An 18,160-nucleotide genomic window follows, 5' to 3' on the forward strand; every position below is an offset into this window, starting at 1 on the left:
CAAGTGAAGCGAGTTGTTCTCACTAATCAACAAGAAGCCTCATGCACCACCCCTCAAAACACACGTCTTTAACCTGAAACATCACTAGAGACTCGCTAAATGTTTGATGATGTCCTTGTCTTATTTTCTATTGGAAAATCTGCTGTGCTTTCTCCAGCATGGAGCAGGAGATGGTGTCACTTGAGGTTCTTTTGAAATGTAAAACTTCTGCTTGGCACGAAGCGAGCAGGCGAGATTTACCAAAATAGTTGTTGAGTCATTTTTCCAGCCTCTCAGGAACTGAATTATGCTGCAGCCAGACCGAGCGCAGATTAAACTTGTCACAATGCGACTACGTAAAACAGAGTTAATCAGTGGAAAACAAACGAGGCGGGAGGAATTGAGTCATGTGTGACATCTCAATGAGTGTGGTCACCTGGTGTGAACAGCCCACATAGCAAATGTCAGACTGTCCAGCTGGGCTGAACAGCTCAGGCAATCTCTAAAACTTTGACATCTTCATTTAATGATTTAAAAATTGTGACATTCAAGGAAATTGCAGACAGGTTCACATTTTTTGTTTGTCGATAAAACACATGGTAAAACACAGCAGTTTGTTTATCTCTCCAGGGATATGCAACACAGTATTTCTCCTTGACTCTGCGATATCCCGATTACACCATGAGATGCTGCACCATTGCAGCCCAGTATGCCTTTTCTTGCCGAAGAAGTCAAACAATCCATAAATCAAAAAAGTCGTATGCCCTTCATTCAGTCCTTGCATGTCCTTGGATAGACAATACAATGGGAGGAGACATTGCAATACATCTTTTCCACGGAGTCCTGAATTACGAAAGACTTCATCAATCACAGTCCATGAGAACTTGCTTGGAAAACATGAAAAGTTTACCTGGGTTACACTATGAAGACACTCCAAAAAAAGAATGATTAGAAAATGAATTCAACGTTAAATAAGGGCAAAGTTTTTCATTTCAGCCCACAATCTGCTGTATTCTACTCTTTTTTTCAACTAATACTTTTGTTACTGCAAATAATTAGACCAAAATGTCAAATCAGATGGTTTATCATATATGAATGTTTTATTTGTATCTTTTTTGTGGGTTTGTGTGAATATACACAGGTCCACCCACCATCTCCAGCACTCAGACACAACAAGCCTTGCACGGAGAAAAAGGACAAATCAAATGTTTTATTCGAAGTACTCCACCTCCAGACCGCATTGTGAGTATATTTCTTTTTGAAAGACGCCTCGTGTCTTGTCTAACGCTGCTACATAACCGTTTGTTAAAGAGAAAATGTTAAATAAGATTATAGTTTTATGATAACTATTTATCACATATGAAAAGGTTATAACTGCTGTGTCACATTTGATTCACATGCATGCTTTGTTAGCGAGGATCCCATCAAGATTTATGGATCTAATATAAACAGGCTGCTCTCAAAGCTCTAATAATTAATGTGGCAAGCATACCTGCATGTATGTGTGTCTGTGAATGTGCATGTGTTTTGTGCATATTTCAGGCAAAGGAAAATCAGCTAATTTGGTGTACGTTAGATATTAAAAAACTAAAAAAAAATGCTTGGATCATATGGATTTCCTTATCACAAAAAGATTTTGTAATAATGACAAAACTCACCTACAAAGACTAATAAAACTCTAGCCTTATTTTCTCAAAGCTAAGCGAGTCACATTTTTAAATAACAGGCAAGGCATTAAATGAGTCTTAATGCAAAAACAGGGATTTCAACTAGATGGAAAATATATGAAGATCATTGTTATGAAGGAATTACTCAAGAGAATATTTTATTCCAGTAAATAAATTAAACGAAAGCCAACTGAACCAAACTGGTTTAAACGATGATGTTGGTTAGCGATTCTGTTTGCTTTTCTTCGAATGACCCAGAGACTCCTGGTCACCACTGGTTTCCCCAATCACCTAATCAACAATAGAAACATATAGGTTAAGACATGGCACCTCCTAGGGCTTCTCAGGGGGCACAGCAATCACCAACATGACAACTGGAATGTCTAGTGAGCAAACATCTTTGGCAAAGCAAATGACATAGCAATTTATCAGACTGTAGTGTTTGTATTCTTGGTCAGCGTGCTGGACCTACTGTACCAAATGACATTCATTTCCACAGAGCAACATCCTTGCGACTGAAAAGCATTTTATTAAATAGAAAGCTAAGTTGGCCTACAGCCCTTTTGTTGTTGCTTCAATTCCTTCCACGTCTCATTATTATGTTCAGTCATTCCTCTTCCATACGTCCTTATGCACTTAGAACACACATTTTGAACTATACAGATATCCACTTTACCTCACGCATTCTCCATTCGCAGGCCTGGTCCTGGAAAGAGACGGTGTTGGAGTCCGGAACATCCGGCCGCTACACCGTGGAGACGGTGACCACGGAGGAAGGAGTCATTTCTACACTGACCATGAGTAATATTGTGCCAGCTGACTTCCAAACCATTTACAACTGCACTGCATGGAACAGCTTTGGCTCAGACACTGAGATCATACGCCTTAAGGAACAAGGTGGGAGCCAAGGTCCGACAGGTTCCATCTTCCTCTCTTCCAATTCATGTGGATGTGGTGTCAATTACTAGAGACCAATTTTGCGTAGTGTCTTGTGTGTGTTGTTGTTAGGAGCAGTGGAGAACTGTGGTACATGACACAATAACATCAGACTATTGAGATGGACTGGTGTTACAATGTAACAGCTAAATTCAGCATAGCTATTTGAACCCCTTAAATTGGGACATCCTTTTAAAAAATTAATTTGTGAGAATTTGTGAGCGTTTGGCCTAAACTGAATACCACAAATGAGTCATAAACTTGTTTTACAAATCAATGGAGTTCCAACGCTATCTTTTTTTACTAGGCAACATTTAGTCCTGCATTAAATATGTCGTTTCCCAAGCTTCGTAAAACAAGACCAAATGTGTGTATAATCTAGCTCCACTAAAGCTTGACAGTTTTGTGTCTATTGAAAGAGAATGTAGCACAATTTCTCTCTTCATCTAGTATGAATACTATCTTCCAATCTATGACGCACACTTTTCATGGTTTTAAAATGTTCATTCATTCATTCATTCATTCATTTTAGAAGGCCTTCACAACATCACAGCTGGTTTGGGGTCCTCATTTTACCTGCATTAAAACGGAATACATAGTGTGCAATTAAGGGATTTAGGTGGTTTGCTCAAGGGCACCTGTGCTGTTAGAGTTTATGCGCATCAAGGGAACCAGACATGAAAGTCTTTCGGTCACATGCCATTGTTTTTACCACTCCTCTACAGATGTTCCGGTAATCATGTGTGTTAAACTAGCCCAGTAAAACATCCCAAATAGAGACATTAAAATGTTTCCTTCTTTCTTTGTTAAGAGACCCTTTTAAAAATTAATACCTCTTTCTGTTGACCTTTTCCTCCCAACCACCGGGAAGGTTGTTTAGTCTTCCCACTTATCGCAAATGATAAATTATATGCTGTTTACGTGCAAGTGACATTGACCAATGGAGACATTAAGCAGCTTTTAATGGTGTAGGAAGAGCACTTGGTTGTTTGGCTTCAGTTTAAAATTGCAGGGAGGTCATAAATATGGGAAACTCCAGCCCTCATCAAAGTGTTTGATGAAGACCTTTAATGTTGGAGATGTTTGCCCGCTGGTTTGAGATCTTACTCGTCCTCCAGTGAGCTACTCACTGTGCAGACACACATGAGGACTGCTGTGGTTAAACCAATACACACTGGCACACAAGATAATACTGAGAAGGCACTCAATAAGAATAAATAGCACTCGGGACAATGCTAAAACCAACCCAAATATTCTGATATTTAGCATACAGAGTACAATTATGATAATGGGAGATTTACAGGGTTTGTCCATAATATCTGAGCAAGAATACTATTTATCTTGGAACTTAAGACCGGTGGGATGACTTCAAGATAAGGAAATTAAGGCGGCATGGTAGAGGCCTAGTGCATATGTGTAGATGACGAGTTCAAAATGAGGAAAATAGGCCTTAGAGGTATTATATTTGAAGTTGTATAATATTATGTGACTTTTTTTTTAATCCCATCTACACTGAATGAAGACACACGGGCCGCTATGTGCATGGTTAATTGTTATTTGAAGTCTTTTATTGTTTTAAAGTTCATTATTGGTTAAGTTTGTTTCACATTTTACTTAAATATTCCCTCACATAGTTAATCACGGTTTTATGAGGGACGTTTCTTTGTTCGGCACATTGAACTGTAATTTACACTGCTCCACTGTGTTGTCTAAATGCTGTAATTCGCACTGCTCCACTGTGTTGTTTAAATATCTTGCACAGAGTTTTATTGTAAGGCTTTATGAAATCTGTGCTAACATGTTAAAATGTTTATGGTGTCTCTGTTGATGAATTCTCATCGGCTTGTTGTTTATTATAGAATCCCTTCCCGTGGCGGTGATCATCGGCATCGCTGTGGGAGCGTTTGTGGCCGTCATCGTCCTCATGGGCACCATCGGAGCATTCTGTTGCACCCGCTCCCAGAGAAGTAAGTCTGCTCGTCATCATCAACGCCAGGAAAACATGCATGCCAAAATATCATTAAGTCCACCACTTCAATGTCCATCTATTGTAACAGATCTTGTTTTTCACTGAGTCAAACAAAAGCTGCGATCAAAACAAAGATAAATGACAGGAGCAAAACTGTCACGCTCCAGGGAAGATGAGATCTCTTCTTAAGATGGACATCTTTTTTGTTCTGCAAAGATTATGAGCCAGATTGTGTTAAGGACTCATTTCACGCAAACTCAGTCTGGCTGCATCACATCGGAGGCTATTTGCATCATGCGCTATGTTCACTGCCACCCACCCATGTACCAAGTGACTCAGGTTTGAGACAATCAGCAAGTGTCTCTTTCCAAGAAGCAAACAAACTGTGCTACTGGTCCCTTCAGCATGTCTATTGTCTGTATACTACAGAGGAAGCGCACCTGGTTATGCCCTCACTGCCCGTCTCCATCTGTGCTCACCAGAGAGAACTTGCAAGCAAAATTAAAACAGAAAGTAAGAATTTATCCGACAGTATCATCAGCATTGTCCCTAACACAATGAGCCACCGTGGAAGGTTGTGTGAGATTGCATTTGTATGCAGGACCAGATAATCTTGTGTTGGCAGGAAACAAGTGATTAATAATTGTTGTGTATTGTTCTTTTGCGAGGGATGGGGAGACTATCGCAAACCCAGGGATGTCGCTAAAATCTGTCATATTGCAAACCGCACTCTGGGAAATTCGAATGTCAACAAATACAAAATGGTGTTTATGTGAGCTTATTGAGATAAATGTGCCCTGTGTTTCTGACAGATCTGAAAGGAGTTGTGTCTCCAAAAAATGACATCCGGGTGGAAATTGTGCACAAAGACCACAACGCCGCCAGAGAAAATGAAGAACACGCCTCCATGAAACAACTGATGGTGAGTGTGAGTGTCACAACATACTACTTTTCTTCCTTTCTTGACTTTTTTTGTCACAAATAGAATCCAGATCAAATTAGGTTTTATAATTATGCATGTCCTTTCCAAACAGAAATTAGCATAATGAATGTACTATACCGGGCAAAGCTGTGGAATTCATTATTTTCTGAGTGAGGCCATAACAAAAAGACACGTAGTCACTCAGAGGCTAAATTTATCGATATGATGTTGTAGGCAACACTGTTTCCAGTGTTTATTCTGACTGGCTAATCCAATAGTGGGTGTACTTGTATATGCTGGCAAGATATAGAAAAACCCTTTTGGATCTATACCAGGATTAAGATTTTTGTGCATGCTGCTCTAGGGTAGGGGTATTTGTAGGAAAAAGGTTTTGGGTTTGCCGTCTTTCTCTGCGCAGAAGAAATGAGCTAAGCCAACGCACAAAATAGCACTTTGTCAAGAGCAGACTTTTCCAAGTATACATTATTAATGTTACCTGCCAGCCCCAAGTCAAGGTGTTCGACTAATACTAAAAAGATCAAGTGCTAAAAGTTTGATTATTCCACCTGCAACATTTTCTTGTACGTTGAATGGAAGCATTTTCGCAGAAACTCAGACTGCTTGATATTCATGCAGGTGGAACGTGGGGAGTTCCAGCAGGAGTCTGCTCTGAAGCAGCTAGAAGTTCTGCAAGAGGAAGAGAAAGAGTATCAGCACATTAAGGTACTTGATCAATGACACCTTGAAGGCACTAAAAGTCAGAGTGTGGGAGAGGAATACCTTTGAGCTGCAAAATCATGTTCAGTAAAAAGAAGAAATGCTTTAATGTTTTACCTATGGTATTTTCTATGTGACTGATCCTGAGGCAGAATGTGTCCTACAAGTCCAGTTTTAATAATCAGATGAAGGTTCAATATATAGCTCCTGACTGAAAAAGGGTTTATTTTTGAAGATATATTGCATAAATGTGGTTGGACTCTTTCCGAAAGCATACTGAGAGAGGTTGTGGCTATTAATTAACCTGATGTCATTCTTTAAGTAGCATTCTTCAGCTTAAAATTAACATTTCATATCCCTCTCAATATCACATTTAACTCCTTTATTGTCATTATTGTTCCAAAAAATGCTTGAGGGACATTCTAATTCATGTACTACGGGATTGATGAAAACCAGTCACTTTCTTAGTATAAAAAGATTACATGCAGCTCATGATAGCCCTGGAATATTATCATTTAAGTGGAATTTTTCCAGCAACCCTCCCCACCATTGTTGCAAAAACAGGCAAGAGTATTTAAACATTGTTGCAGTATTTTCACAAACCATATACAGTAATCTTCAATCCTTTTACCCTAATAAAAAGTTCAAATCAACGTGGAAATGGGACCATGATTCTGTGCCAGTATACAAACTAAGCATGAGTCACAGCAACACAGCTTGAGCCACTACAACAGACAAGGATGCTAAATCTAGAAACCAGATAGCTGAGTGTAACTCAGTTCTCTGGTTTGATCAGTGGCAGTCGCGCCACTGTGTGCGCACATTTTTTGATGTCAATATGCTCCCGCACATATGGAGGAGTTGTATGACAGAAGTGTGGTCAGATAGAACCAAAGCACTCTTCAATCAATATGTCACCATAAATGTTGCTGTTTTGTTGCCTTTCATCCAATTTACATGCCAATGAGCAGACATGAATGAATAAGTCCTTGCTGAAAAATCCATTGAGTATTCAGTTTTTCTTTAGTGCATGACTTCCACAAAACTAAGTCGTCTACAAGGGATATAGCAGATTGTGCAGGTTCTTGCATTTGTTTGCATGTGTGTGCGTGTGTGTGCGTGCGTGTGTGTGCGTGCGTGCGTGTGTGTGTGACTGCGCGCGTGTGTGTGTGTGTCTGTCGGAGGGGGGTGGTATCTTTCTTATTGCTTCCTCAGTCAGATATACTACTTCATGGCCCATTTTACAGCTTTATACTTTATTGTATGCTCCCAGTCAAATGTGTGATTTTGTGGTTGTTGCCATTCCAGTTCTTGTTATCCGCTGCTGTCAAAATTTAGATATATATATATATTTTTTTTCTTAGAGAGCAAAGTTACTATTTTCAAAACACTGTTTTTTTCCGTACATTTGTATTCACTTTAAATGTCAAAGACAATTGAAATTGCTGGATAGAGGGAGTAATACAGTGTGTGTGTGCGTGTGTGTTTTTGTGCGTGCGTGCGTGCATGCGTGTGGTGCCTCTAAAGCCTGTGTTTTCCCTACTTATCTCATGTGCATACAAATGTGTTTTAATCCTGGAAATGTGTCTTTTCTGTGTGGATTTAACATGTTCTAATTGTGTTTATGTGGGTTCTCGGTGGGTATTCTGGCTTCCTCCCACATGGAAGACTCAAAATTAATTGCCTAGAGGCTGGAGTCTGAATAGTTGTCAGCCTGTTGATTGACAGGAAATCAGTCCACCTCGTTCCTTTTGCTTTAAGTCATCTGGGATCTGTTCCAGCTTTCCTGTGATCCTCAGCAGGATATGCAGCCCAGAAAATGAATGAATGTTTACCCATTCCAACCCATTTAGAACTTCTCATCTAAATGCATCCGTAAATCAAGATAGGCAGATTCATTCAATAAGCATTTATTCTTGAAGAAAAGTTCTCTCATGACAATTCCCGACGATGACGTGACGTGTCTCTTAAAGGCTACATCCTGTGAGGAATGTCAGTTTAGTCACTGCAGCATCCCAACGGTTGTCTATAGAGCCATTGCGGATTTTGCAGACTGTGGTCAGACAAGCACAGACACCCTGGTGTGTTTTTGCCATATTTACCTGCTAACCTGTTTCTCTCTGGGGCTGGATTATTTTCCCCCTCACACAATTTAATGGCAACAAGCGGGAGGACCAAGGGGATAGTGAATGAGAAATAAAGGCCATCCACAAACAATCTCCTTGTCCGCCGTTTGATACTGACAAGCATTACAAGTATCCTCTCGTGCTATCTTGCCCTCATTTCCCCCATTATGAGCGCTCTTGTTTTGGGATTTGCCTGACATTCACATTTGCTCCCACGGGGATAACACACACAGAAGCACGCCCGCACCCTAACTGGACCCGCTGTGACAGCGCGGTGCCTGCAGCCAAGCACACAAACGATGGCACCACTGTCGGCGCAAAAGCCGTTTTGGGGCCGAGCCCGCATGATTGTAGACACCGCAATGTGTTTAGCTTCAATTAAAGCTGGTGTGTGATTGAACTTTGCAGTGACACATTGGATACCAAACTATGAATCATCAAGGCCTGCTTAATTAGCGAGACGCATGATTTTAAGGTTGGAATGGGGCTGACTAAATCCTGACACAGTTTGTCATGGTTTGCTGTGATTCACATTGCAGTGTCCTAATTTATTTGCCCTCTTGAATGGTAATTACAATGAGTTTGACTGTGGCTTCTGTTGAGCTTTGAGGTGACAACAATTAGCCACACACACTATGCCAAAGATGTGCTGTTACTTTAAGTTCCCCTTTTTAATTTGCTCTTGACATTTACCCAAAAGAAGAAACATTACAATTCTCTTTCCAAATAGGACCCCACAAATGGCTACTACAGTGTCAACACCTTCAAGGAGCATCCGACACCAACCGGGTCGGGGAACCAGTCTACTGATGGGAGGAATCCAACAAACACAAGCACCCTGGGCAAGCAGCGGGTACCAACAGGCATGTCCTTCACCAACATCTACTCCACTCTAGGAGCGGGCCCCAATCGTCTCTATGACTACAGCCAACGCTTTGTGTTGGGCATGGGCAGCAGTTCCATTGAGCTCTGCGAGCGGGAATTCCAACGTGGCTCATTAAGCGATTCCAGTTCGTTTATCGACACGCAGTGCGACAGCAGTGTCAGCAGCTACAGCAAGCCAGACGGCTACGTGCAGTTTGACAAAGACAGCAAAGCGTCGGCTTCCTCGTCATCCCACTATTCCCAGTCCTCATCGCAGAACTCAGACCTGACCCGACCTCTGCAGAAGCGCATGCAGACCCACGTCTGACAGCCAGGATGTGAGTGATGGATGTTTAAACAGGGTGTGAACCAGCCTTCAATGCGAAACTGTGTGTTCTTCTGGAGGTGCAGAAGACGGCTAGCTTGATCACATTATGACTTCTTTTCAGACTTCAAATGTGGGTCAAGAAGCCTTATACTGCCCGGTTGCGTAATCACACATTATTTTACTTCAAAACTCATCATTTTGAGTAGTGCCACAGCAGCAATGTTTGCCAACTCAAAGGCAGCCCAAACATGGAGTTTTTACTGATATCCCACATGGAATTATTTCGATGATTAATGGAAAGTGATACCACAAGGCTTTGTTTGATATTCTGCTCCCTTTGAAAATACATTTCAAGATTGTCATTCCAAAAAAAGTCATTCTTATCAGTGCTGAAGAGAAAGAGTACAAGTGTGAGCGGCTCTTTCATGTACTGTCGTTTCAAGCACAATAACTTAATGTGCATAAGGTTTTTAGGTGTGGCAATACACCCTTCACCACCCGCTACCTCCTTGGGTAAAACTTGCATTTCTCCACATTCCCACAAAAATGTTTAGAGAAAGAGCTGTATTTGGGCCACTGAGGCAGAAGATAAAGAAGGGCTGAGATCACATTTTCAATCCCACGTCTTGAGTTTTACATTGTCGCTCTGATTAAAGACTATCAGTGTACATATTGTAAATGACTGTAAATTATTTTCTGAATCTTAAAGAGAGAACTGTGCTTCACATTGTCCCAAAAACGTATATCTACTTTGCCTTGAGGCCTGTTTGAACTCTTGTCAATTAAAGTGTTGACTAAGCAAGACGGGCTTATTCTAAATCAGCTCCTGTGTAGATGTGGAGTGGCATCCTCTATGGTGGAACCAAATGCAGTCTATGAACTTAACTTGCACTGCACCAGAAGTCATCAGCCATATGCGTTGAATAAAATGTAAACATATTGTCATGATGATTCTTATTTTTGTGGTTATATTGCTGTGTGTAGTGAGTATTACTGATGGAACAGGAACTGGACGCTAAGATGTTACTGCCTATCACTGGAGTCAAATTTAAACTCCTTTCTATTCAGTTTGCCTTCTGTGAAACTTTTTCTTTGATACCCGCTAATGTGGTCATTTTCAACTGCCTGGCTATGATTTTGAATTGTTTTTAGTTCATTTTATCGTGGCCACCTTCAAAAATATTTAAAATGATTAGAAAGTTGGAAATTTGATTTTGTCGATGACAAATGCTCAAGACATGGCAGAGGTCTACCATATGCTTGAGTACTTTTGTTTTTTATTTGTTTCTGCCCTGTATATGCTAAATGTGAATTCACTTAATGGAGAGTAGAGACAGAGAATAAATATGAATTGCATCTACAAAAGCAATCATACAGCAAGGTTTCAAAGTGAACCTGTCAAGTGTTGTTATTGTATTATAATAAAGTGGCAGTTTTGGGGTCCTGCTGTACAACACAGAAAAGACCCATAGATAAAAATAAATGCTATCACTGATGCTGTCACTAATGATAATTGTCGGTCAATGGACATAATATTGTGATTTAGTTTTAAGTGGCTGGAGTCCAGAAACATCAAACTTAATTCAAATGTGATTTACCGTATTTTCCAGACTGTAAATTGCTCCGGAGTACAAGTCGCATCAGCCATAAAATGCATACTAAAGAAGAAAAATACATACATGTCGCACTGGAGTATAAGTCGCATTTTCGGGGGAAATTGATTTGATAAAATCCAACACCAAGAACAGACATGTCATCTTGAAAGGTAATTTAAAATAAAAATAGAATAGGGGCAACAACAGGCTGAATAATTGCACGATATGCTAATGTTACATGACACATAAACAACGGACTGAGAACTGCCTGACGTAACACATTAAGAGTTATTCAGACAACTATAGCATAAATAACATGCTAACAAGTTTACCAAACCATCCGTGTCACTCCAAATCACTAAATCCAATGAAAACCTCACCCTCGATGTCACTTTTGAACAACTCCGCTAATTCCGGAGGTAAAAGATGTGACATTTCCTCTTCTACATGGCTTACATCAGACTCATCATCAATTGCAGTTCCGATTATTCCACAGGCCTAGAGTGCACTCTTACGGTGGGGTGTGAAAATAACATGGGAAATTACATAATAATGTGTTGATAATTTCACATATAAGTCGCTCCTGAGTATAAGTCGCACCACCGGCCAAACTATGAAAAAAACTGCGACCTATAGTCGGGAAACTACTGTAATCAAAATGCATCAGCTTTTAAAACATCATGAGTACAGATCTCAAGAGTGAACTTCTTACTCAATTTTGCCAAAAACAGCAATTTAACCTAGGTTTCTTTCGTCTACCTCTGTGCATAATTAAAGTGGCACAAATGGTATGTGAATTGTCTTCACTGTTCTTGTGGCGTGGAATTTAAATGTATAAATGGATTGGTTCCCCATTGTACAGTTTCGGGCAAAAATATCAATTTCAACTTTCATAATCCAGTTTGGGATTCAGCAGATTGTGTATACATTTCTGAAATGCTGTCTGTCTCTGTATATAAGATTTTTTTTCTTTGTTCTTCGGTCATCAGATTGGATTATATTAAAGCTCATCAAATCCACAATATTGTGATACAAACTGTACAGACAATCTTTTCACTTACATGAATTCTTTCTGGTTTGCTTTTCTCTCATACAAATTCACACGAAAGATGGCTTGTAGGTAGCACTTTCTATTCCCCTTCTCTATCGACACAATGAAGACTTGTGCAGCAAAACACACAGGAAGCTGCAGGTTCATGTAATAGAAATGAGGAATTTAGACCTTAGATAGGACTGCTTTCTACTGAGATGATGTACAAGTTTTTTTTTTATAATTTGAGTTCCTTGGAGATATGGCTACTGCAGTTTTATTTGTTCACATATGACCAAATTTTGTGAGAATTATCCATACATAAAAAAAACATAAAAGCATCAATTGTAACATTGAATAATGAGGCTATGTTCTGCCGCTCTGATTCTGTTTAAGACTATGCCCATGTGTACACCGAAATGTTTTTCACCATTTTGGGGACATACATAGTACTTACTAAGTATTTGTGCCACAAAGAAAAAGATAAATTACGTGAATTAAGTTGTAACATTGCAAGAAAAGTTCTGATAAGCCTATTTGTTCAACCATCAATAATTAGTGTATTTAACACTATTTCTTGATTAATATCTGGCAATTCGACATTTACTTTTTTTTTTCTAATTATGACTATATTCATGTGATACTGCATTTAAAAAATACAACTTAATAGATGATAAGCAGGGGTGCACATTTTGTCTTGCTGAATAGACCATCCGTCGGACGCCCTTTTTGCAGACAAAGGATGAGGGATGAGAAAGTTGAAAAAAAAAAGACGGACTTAGAACAGACGGAAGCTTTTAGTTGTCTGTCACTGTAATCATCCCTATACAGTCGAAGACCGGCTAACCTTTCAGTCGATCACTGACACTCATTTCACTGACGACTGACGAAAACGCACTCCTTGGTTTTGCGTGTGTAATCCGCAAAAATCACTATGTTATAACATTTCAATGTATTTCTTTTTTCAGGGGTGTCAGGTGGTTAGTGGCACAGTTATTTTTATTGTATTGCTTTTTGAACAGATAAGCCCAAAAAGCAAGAGTGATGACAAAAAACAATGCAAGCCACAGAATTATGGTGGATGAATAACAAAAAGCCAACACATTCTTTATTCAAAATAAATATAGGGCAAATGACAACTTCTCAAATTTTATACAACTGCTGAAAGCAAACTTTTGGAAGTTTGCTCATCCTGACTGTCTTTTATTTATTCATTTACTTGGTTTTCATAGGGGGGGGGGGGGGGGGGGAACGTACCGATCTTGCCCTTGGTCTCCTTGAGGCATTTTTTCCCAAGCTCAGTCTGAATGAAGATGCAGTGCTGCGTCATGGCAATCCTAATGTTACTGCATGGTTGCAGTATGCCTCAAATTTCTGAAGAAAATGGAAAGTATGTCGGCAGCATGTTCCCATCAATGTAAAAGCAACACGTATATGGTCTAATTGGTCCAGTTTTCTTAAATCACCCCAAAACAAAGCATTTTACTGGTTCCGAGAACAGGCTGAGTGCACAGCAAAGTACTAAATATTTGATAAGCCAGCCGTCTGTCCCACTTCCACCATCCCACAGCCGCAGACACTGTGGCCTTGAACATACCACTGAAATAGTCAAAGCCCCTTTCACCTGTAGACGGCTTACCGGCTGCTGCTTCTTGTTTGTCTGGCATCAGGCAGCACGCAGATTCGAGGGCGTAACAGATGAATAAACACAAAGACCCAGAACAAATACAAGGGGGTTCTGCCATGCCCTGATAGGAGAAACAACAGTGATTTATTTTTCAGAGATGCCAAAGATGAGCTTGAGCCACACAAGTGGGTGGGGATCCTACTACAGAGCCAAGGCCTCTGGTTGCTTGTTCACCACCTCAAATGTGTTTCTTGGTCTTGAGAAAAGAGGTTACAGGTCCATCAGGCAATAAGCCTTCCTCATTGTATACAATGCTATCCATGCAAGATATGAAGGAAAAGTGCCGTTTGGAAGTTAGAGCGCTTCATAAGAACTAGCTCTTCAATGTGAAATTGCTTTCTGAACCTTTCTTTCACTCTCAGTTCATTTTTTTTTGTAAAATAAAAATCTGTATGTTTTGTTTACAAGTAAGAAAATGAGTGGAACCATCATTTCAAGTTTTTTGACAGGCCCAGCAGGGATGGCCATGGTTCAGTGTGCAGTATACAATATACAGTAGGTCACCGAACATTTGCAACATATTTGTAATTCAAATGAGAACATTTCTTGTACTGAAAGGATACTCATTTGCAAACACTACGTGAGCTTGGTTTGGAATAGTGAACGAAGGAATGAAAAGTCAACATGAAATTTTTTGTGGAACTGTTTTTAGTCAGTGGGCCTACCTGTGTGTATGGAATATAAGAGATGAACAACAAAAAAGGATGTATTTTAACTGTACTGGTCTGTGAATTTATTATGCTTTTGCTCTGTATATTTGGAGAATAAAGACAATAATTGCATTTGTTGTTGTCTAAATGTTGCTGAGACCATCTCAAGTTAAATGCCGGCTAGTATTTAAATATGTATTTATTCTGCCCATAATTTTGATATTTTTTTTTCCCTCTAGACTCACAAATTTATTTGGGTCATTGGAGGCTCACTCTAATAGCCCAACCACTGAAAATTGAGACATACAATATTTACATGAACAAGCAAAAGCAAGCAGTGTGTTTTAGGAACGGTATCTTCAACAATGACCAAACACATGCATCTCCAAATTCAATATGGATTTTAAACAGACCTTAGTAATTGCCGTAGGATAGAAGTTCACCTCTAAAATTTCATTTTATTCTATTGCATGTTTTGAAACCTGCTAACCCAGATAGTCAGTCTTTGAAAGTAAGTTGTATGTTTGTAGCGTTTAAACTACTATAACCTCTGGATGCCTGCACTCAACAGGGTTGCATTATTTAAATCAGAAGGTGGATTTTGAGTCCATTATGTTATTCAACAGCACCTTCTGTCAACTTAGCAAGCAAAGCACAGTCAGATTTCGTGTTGAACTATTTCAGATGGTGCTGTTTGCATTGAATTGGAATATGAAGTGTCGCTCCACCTTGACTTATTTGTGAATATTCTAGGGTTTTTCTTCAACTGATACTTAGTTGTTTATTCCACGGTTGAGATAGGGTGAATGTGTTAATCTTTTGCAGAGGTGGGCATTGTCGCTCTGTTCCTGAGTTTCCACTTGAGAACAACTTGGGTCCAGTTTCTTATTTGTTGGTGTTTGCCAATCGGCGTTGAGGAAGTACTAGATGGTCGGTGAAATAAAAACAATTGGCGGCAAATCACAAGTGTTTGGGCCGAAAAGGAAAACAACTCTGTTTTATTTTCTATTTATTTGGCTGCATATCACGTGTGCAGCACCAGCGTGTGACTGGTCGTAAAGAACGCTTGGGTGAGTCAGACCGACTGGGTGGGCCTGAAATACTGACGGAAACTCAGGGATGGACGACAAAGCCTACCTTTGATGTGTTGGACCTCGGTGGGTCCTGCGGGATCAATGGAGAGTAAAATGTCTTGCAAGGGAGAAATGAGAAAAAGGCAAAACATCGGCGTTCCACCCTTTGGTTCTCCTCTGCATTAATACAATTATTTCAATTTCCGAAAAGAAATTGTCTCAATGCATCTAGATTTTACTTTAACAAGGTTGTATGTAAATAATTAATTTTCACATTAATGACCTTAGAGCAGAGATTGGCAACCAGTGGTTTGTGGCGGTATTGCAGGTGGTCCGCGTAATTGGAAAAGTAAAATATTTTTCAAATTTATTGTTTTATTTTCCAGGTAATTTTATGAATCATTTATCTATCCAGATTATGTCAAATGTAGTTGAGATTCCCAAAATAGACTTACAGAAGCAAATAAATAGCCTATCCTCCGTCTATGCAAAATAAAATAATATTCCGTCAAAGTTGTGGTCCCATGGACAAAACCCCTGGAGATCCAGCAATAGTATATCTGTAAAATTCTATGACACAATTAACAAAGAGGCAAAAGAAAGCTAGCATAAAAAATATACATGCTACTATAAATACGTATGTCCATCATGTCCTTGATGTTTCAGACGACTTGTTGACAGACAATTGTCTGTACTGGATCTCTTTGTTCTAATTTAGTGAGTAGAAATGTCAACCATTTAATCTTACGCCAGTCATGATGTGATAGGCCTGCTGTAATTTAATTGTTGGAATGCTGACATTTTGCAAATGCAGATAGCTTGAAGTATATAAATTGTCAAAGGGTGGCACAAGAAAACAGGCAAGGCCATTTAGAGTGCCGAGAGCAATCATTTCTCCTCATTAAAGTTTGTTTTGCTTTTTAATGTGAGGAGCTACCATTTGAAGGAACACATTTAACACAAATGGAACAAATGGATAAGCTTGCATCGTGACATTTGCAGCATACGCATATACTACAGAATGTTCTCCACTTCATTTGCTTTACGAACAAAAAATGCCATCTTATTTATTATACGAGGCTAGAGGATACAGAGAAACGCCCGTTCATCCAGTTTATGCCTTTAAATCTTGATTTCAAATATTCTGGATGACAAGCAGTGCAAGTTTTAGAAACATTGCCTTTAATAAACAAAAGCAAACAACACAAACATGTCATGATATAAAGTGATATTATTGTTGAGATGAAAAACTTCTAAACCAGAATCATTTACATATTGCATAGTTGATGCACATTTCATAACAAACAGAAGTGCACTATGCTCCAGAGGATAAATTCCAATTATAAAATAAAAGGTTCAGAAAAATCTGACAAATAGGATGACAACAGCACTGGAGGTTATTTTTTAAGTGTATTAAACACACACATACACATGCACACGCACGCACGCACGTACGCACACACACGCACGCACGAACGCACACACACATACACAAACATACACACACACAATTCAGCATTGCTCAAGCACAAATAAGATAAGCCAGTAAGGTATAATAATAAAAATCAAAGTAATTGTAATAATAAGCAAGAGGTGCTATTTTGTAAGTTGTGTATCAGGTTTATTAGTAGATGCTTGGAAAAAAAAACTGAAATGTTGATCTTACTGTTCTAATACTTTCGGAGGGCAGTGTGGAAAGAAGAGGTGATGGTCAGCAATGCGTTCACAGATAAAGAGGTGGGTGGGTGACAGAAAGATAAGTGCGCAGTGGGCCTATTCACAAGTAATAGGTAGATAAATTGTGGGGAATATACGTATATATATATACAAGTGTGCAGCACTTATATATATATATATATATACTGTACGGTTGAAAAGGAGACGTCAGAGTTGCCTCCACACCACCTTTCAGACCCTAATGATGCTCAACCTGCACCCACCCACCGCTTGGTTGCATGAGCGTCCAGCATTGCACAGTTGCTGGCACCAACGTGACTAAGGGTGCCATGTTTCTGCCCACTGAATGATCAGGGTGGCAATTGTGTGTGCGTGTGAGAGTGTGTGGCGGGGTCATTTATATAGAAGTAGGCCACGGTGTAAAATGGGTCAAACTGGCCAATGTTTCACAGTGGGCCAGGATGAAGAAGAGAATCGTGTTGATGATACATCTTCAGCCCAGAGCATGAACTCCAACAGAGGGTGTAATAATGCCTTAATTGTTCCATGAGGGTGTCGGGGGTTATTGAATTATTCACACAAGCGTTGACGGGGGGGGGGGGGGGGCTGTTAAGCCTTGGGGTTTTGACCAAGCCTATGCTCAACACAGGGGTGTTGAAAGGACAGGAAATAATGACTCATGTCTCTAATGAGCCCAACATTCCCTCTCAAATGCTCTTGCTCACTCACGTGAACCAAACACTCACAGTCAACATGTACACCATCTTATGGATGGTCACTCCTTTGAGGGTTAGTAATACAAAATGGCAGACAGTAAAAGAGCATCAAAAAGCTTAAAGTAATATCAGGTAGCAAGTGGAAAAAGCATACTGGAAATTACTGAACTAAATATCAGATATCAAACATAATGGATGTTCATTTTCTGCCTTGAAAGCCTAAA

The 18,160-nt window shown here is 39.6% G+C and overlaps 1 protein-coding gene across 8 annotated transcripts in view; it reads left to right on the forward strand.

The window, feature by feature from the left end:
- kirrel3b (kirre like nephrin family adhesion molecule 3b) overlaps positions 1-13,350 on the forward strand; it is a 156,654-nt gene extending 143,304 nt beyond the window's left edge. For 2 of the 8 annotated variants that reach the window (XM_061281821.1, XM_061281829.1), the window contains 7 exons: positions 1,121-1,221; positions 2,345-2,555; positions 4,442-4,549; positions 4,981-5,064; positions 5,364-5,479; positions 6,110-6,196; positions 9,047-13,350. In XM_061281821.1, coding sequence (XP_061137805.1) covers positions 1,121-1,221; positions 2,345-2,555; positions 4,442-4,549; positions 4,981-5,064; positions 5,364-5,479; positions 6,110-6,196; positions 9,047-9,508 — 1,169 coding nt within the window. In that variant the 3' untranslated portion in view covers positions 9,509-13,350. The remainder of the gene's footprint in view (positions 1-1,120; positions 1,222-2,344; positions 2,556-4,441; positions 4,550-4,980; positions 5,065-5,363; positions 5,480-6,109; positions 6,197-9,046) is intronic. The other 6 variants (XM_061281823.1, XM_061281824.1, XM_061281825.1 and 3 more) reach the window with 6 other exon arrangements.
- The last annotated feature ends 4,810 nt before the right edge of the window (positions 13,351-18,160 follow it).

This window comes from Syngnathus typhle, linkage group LG6, assembly GCF_033458585.1.
Source record: "Syngnathus typhle isolate RoL2023-S1 ecotype Sweden linkage group LG6, RoL_Styp_1.0, whole genome shotgun sequence".
Classification (NCBI taxonomy): Eukaryota; Metazoa; Chordata; class Actinopteri; order Syngnathiformes; family Syngnathidae; genus Syngnathus; species Syngnathus typhle.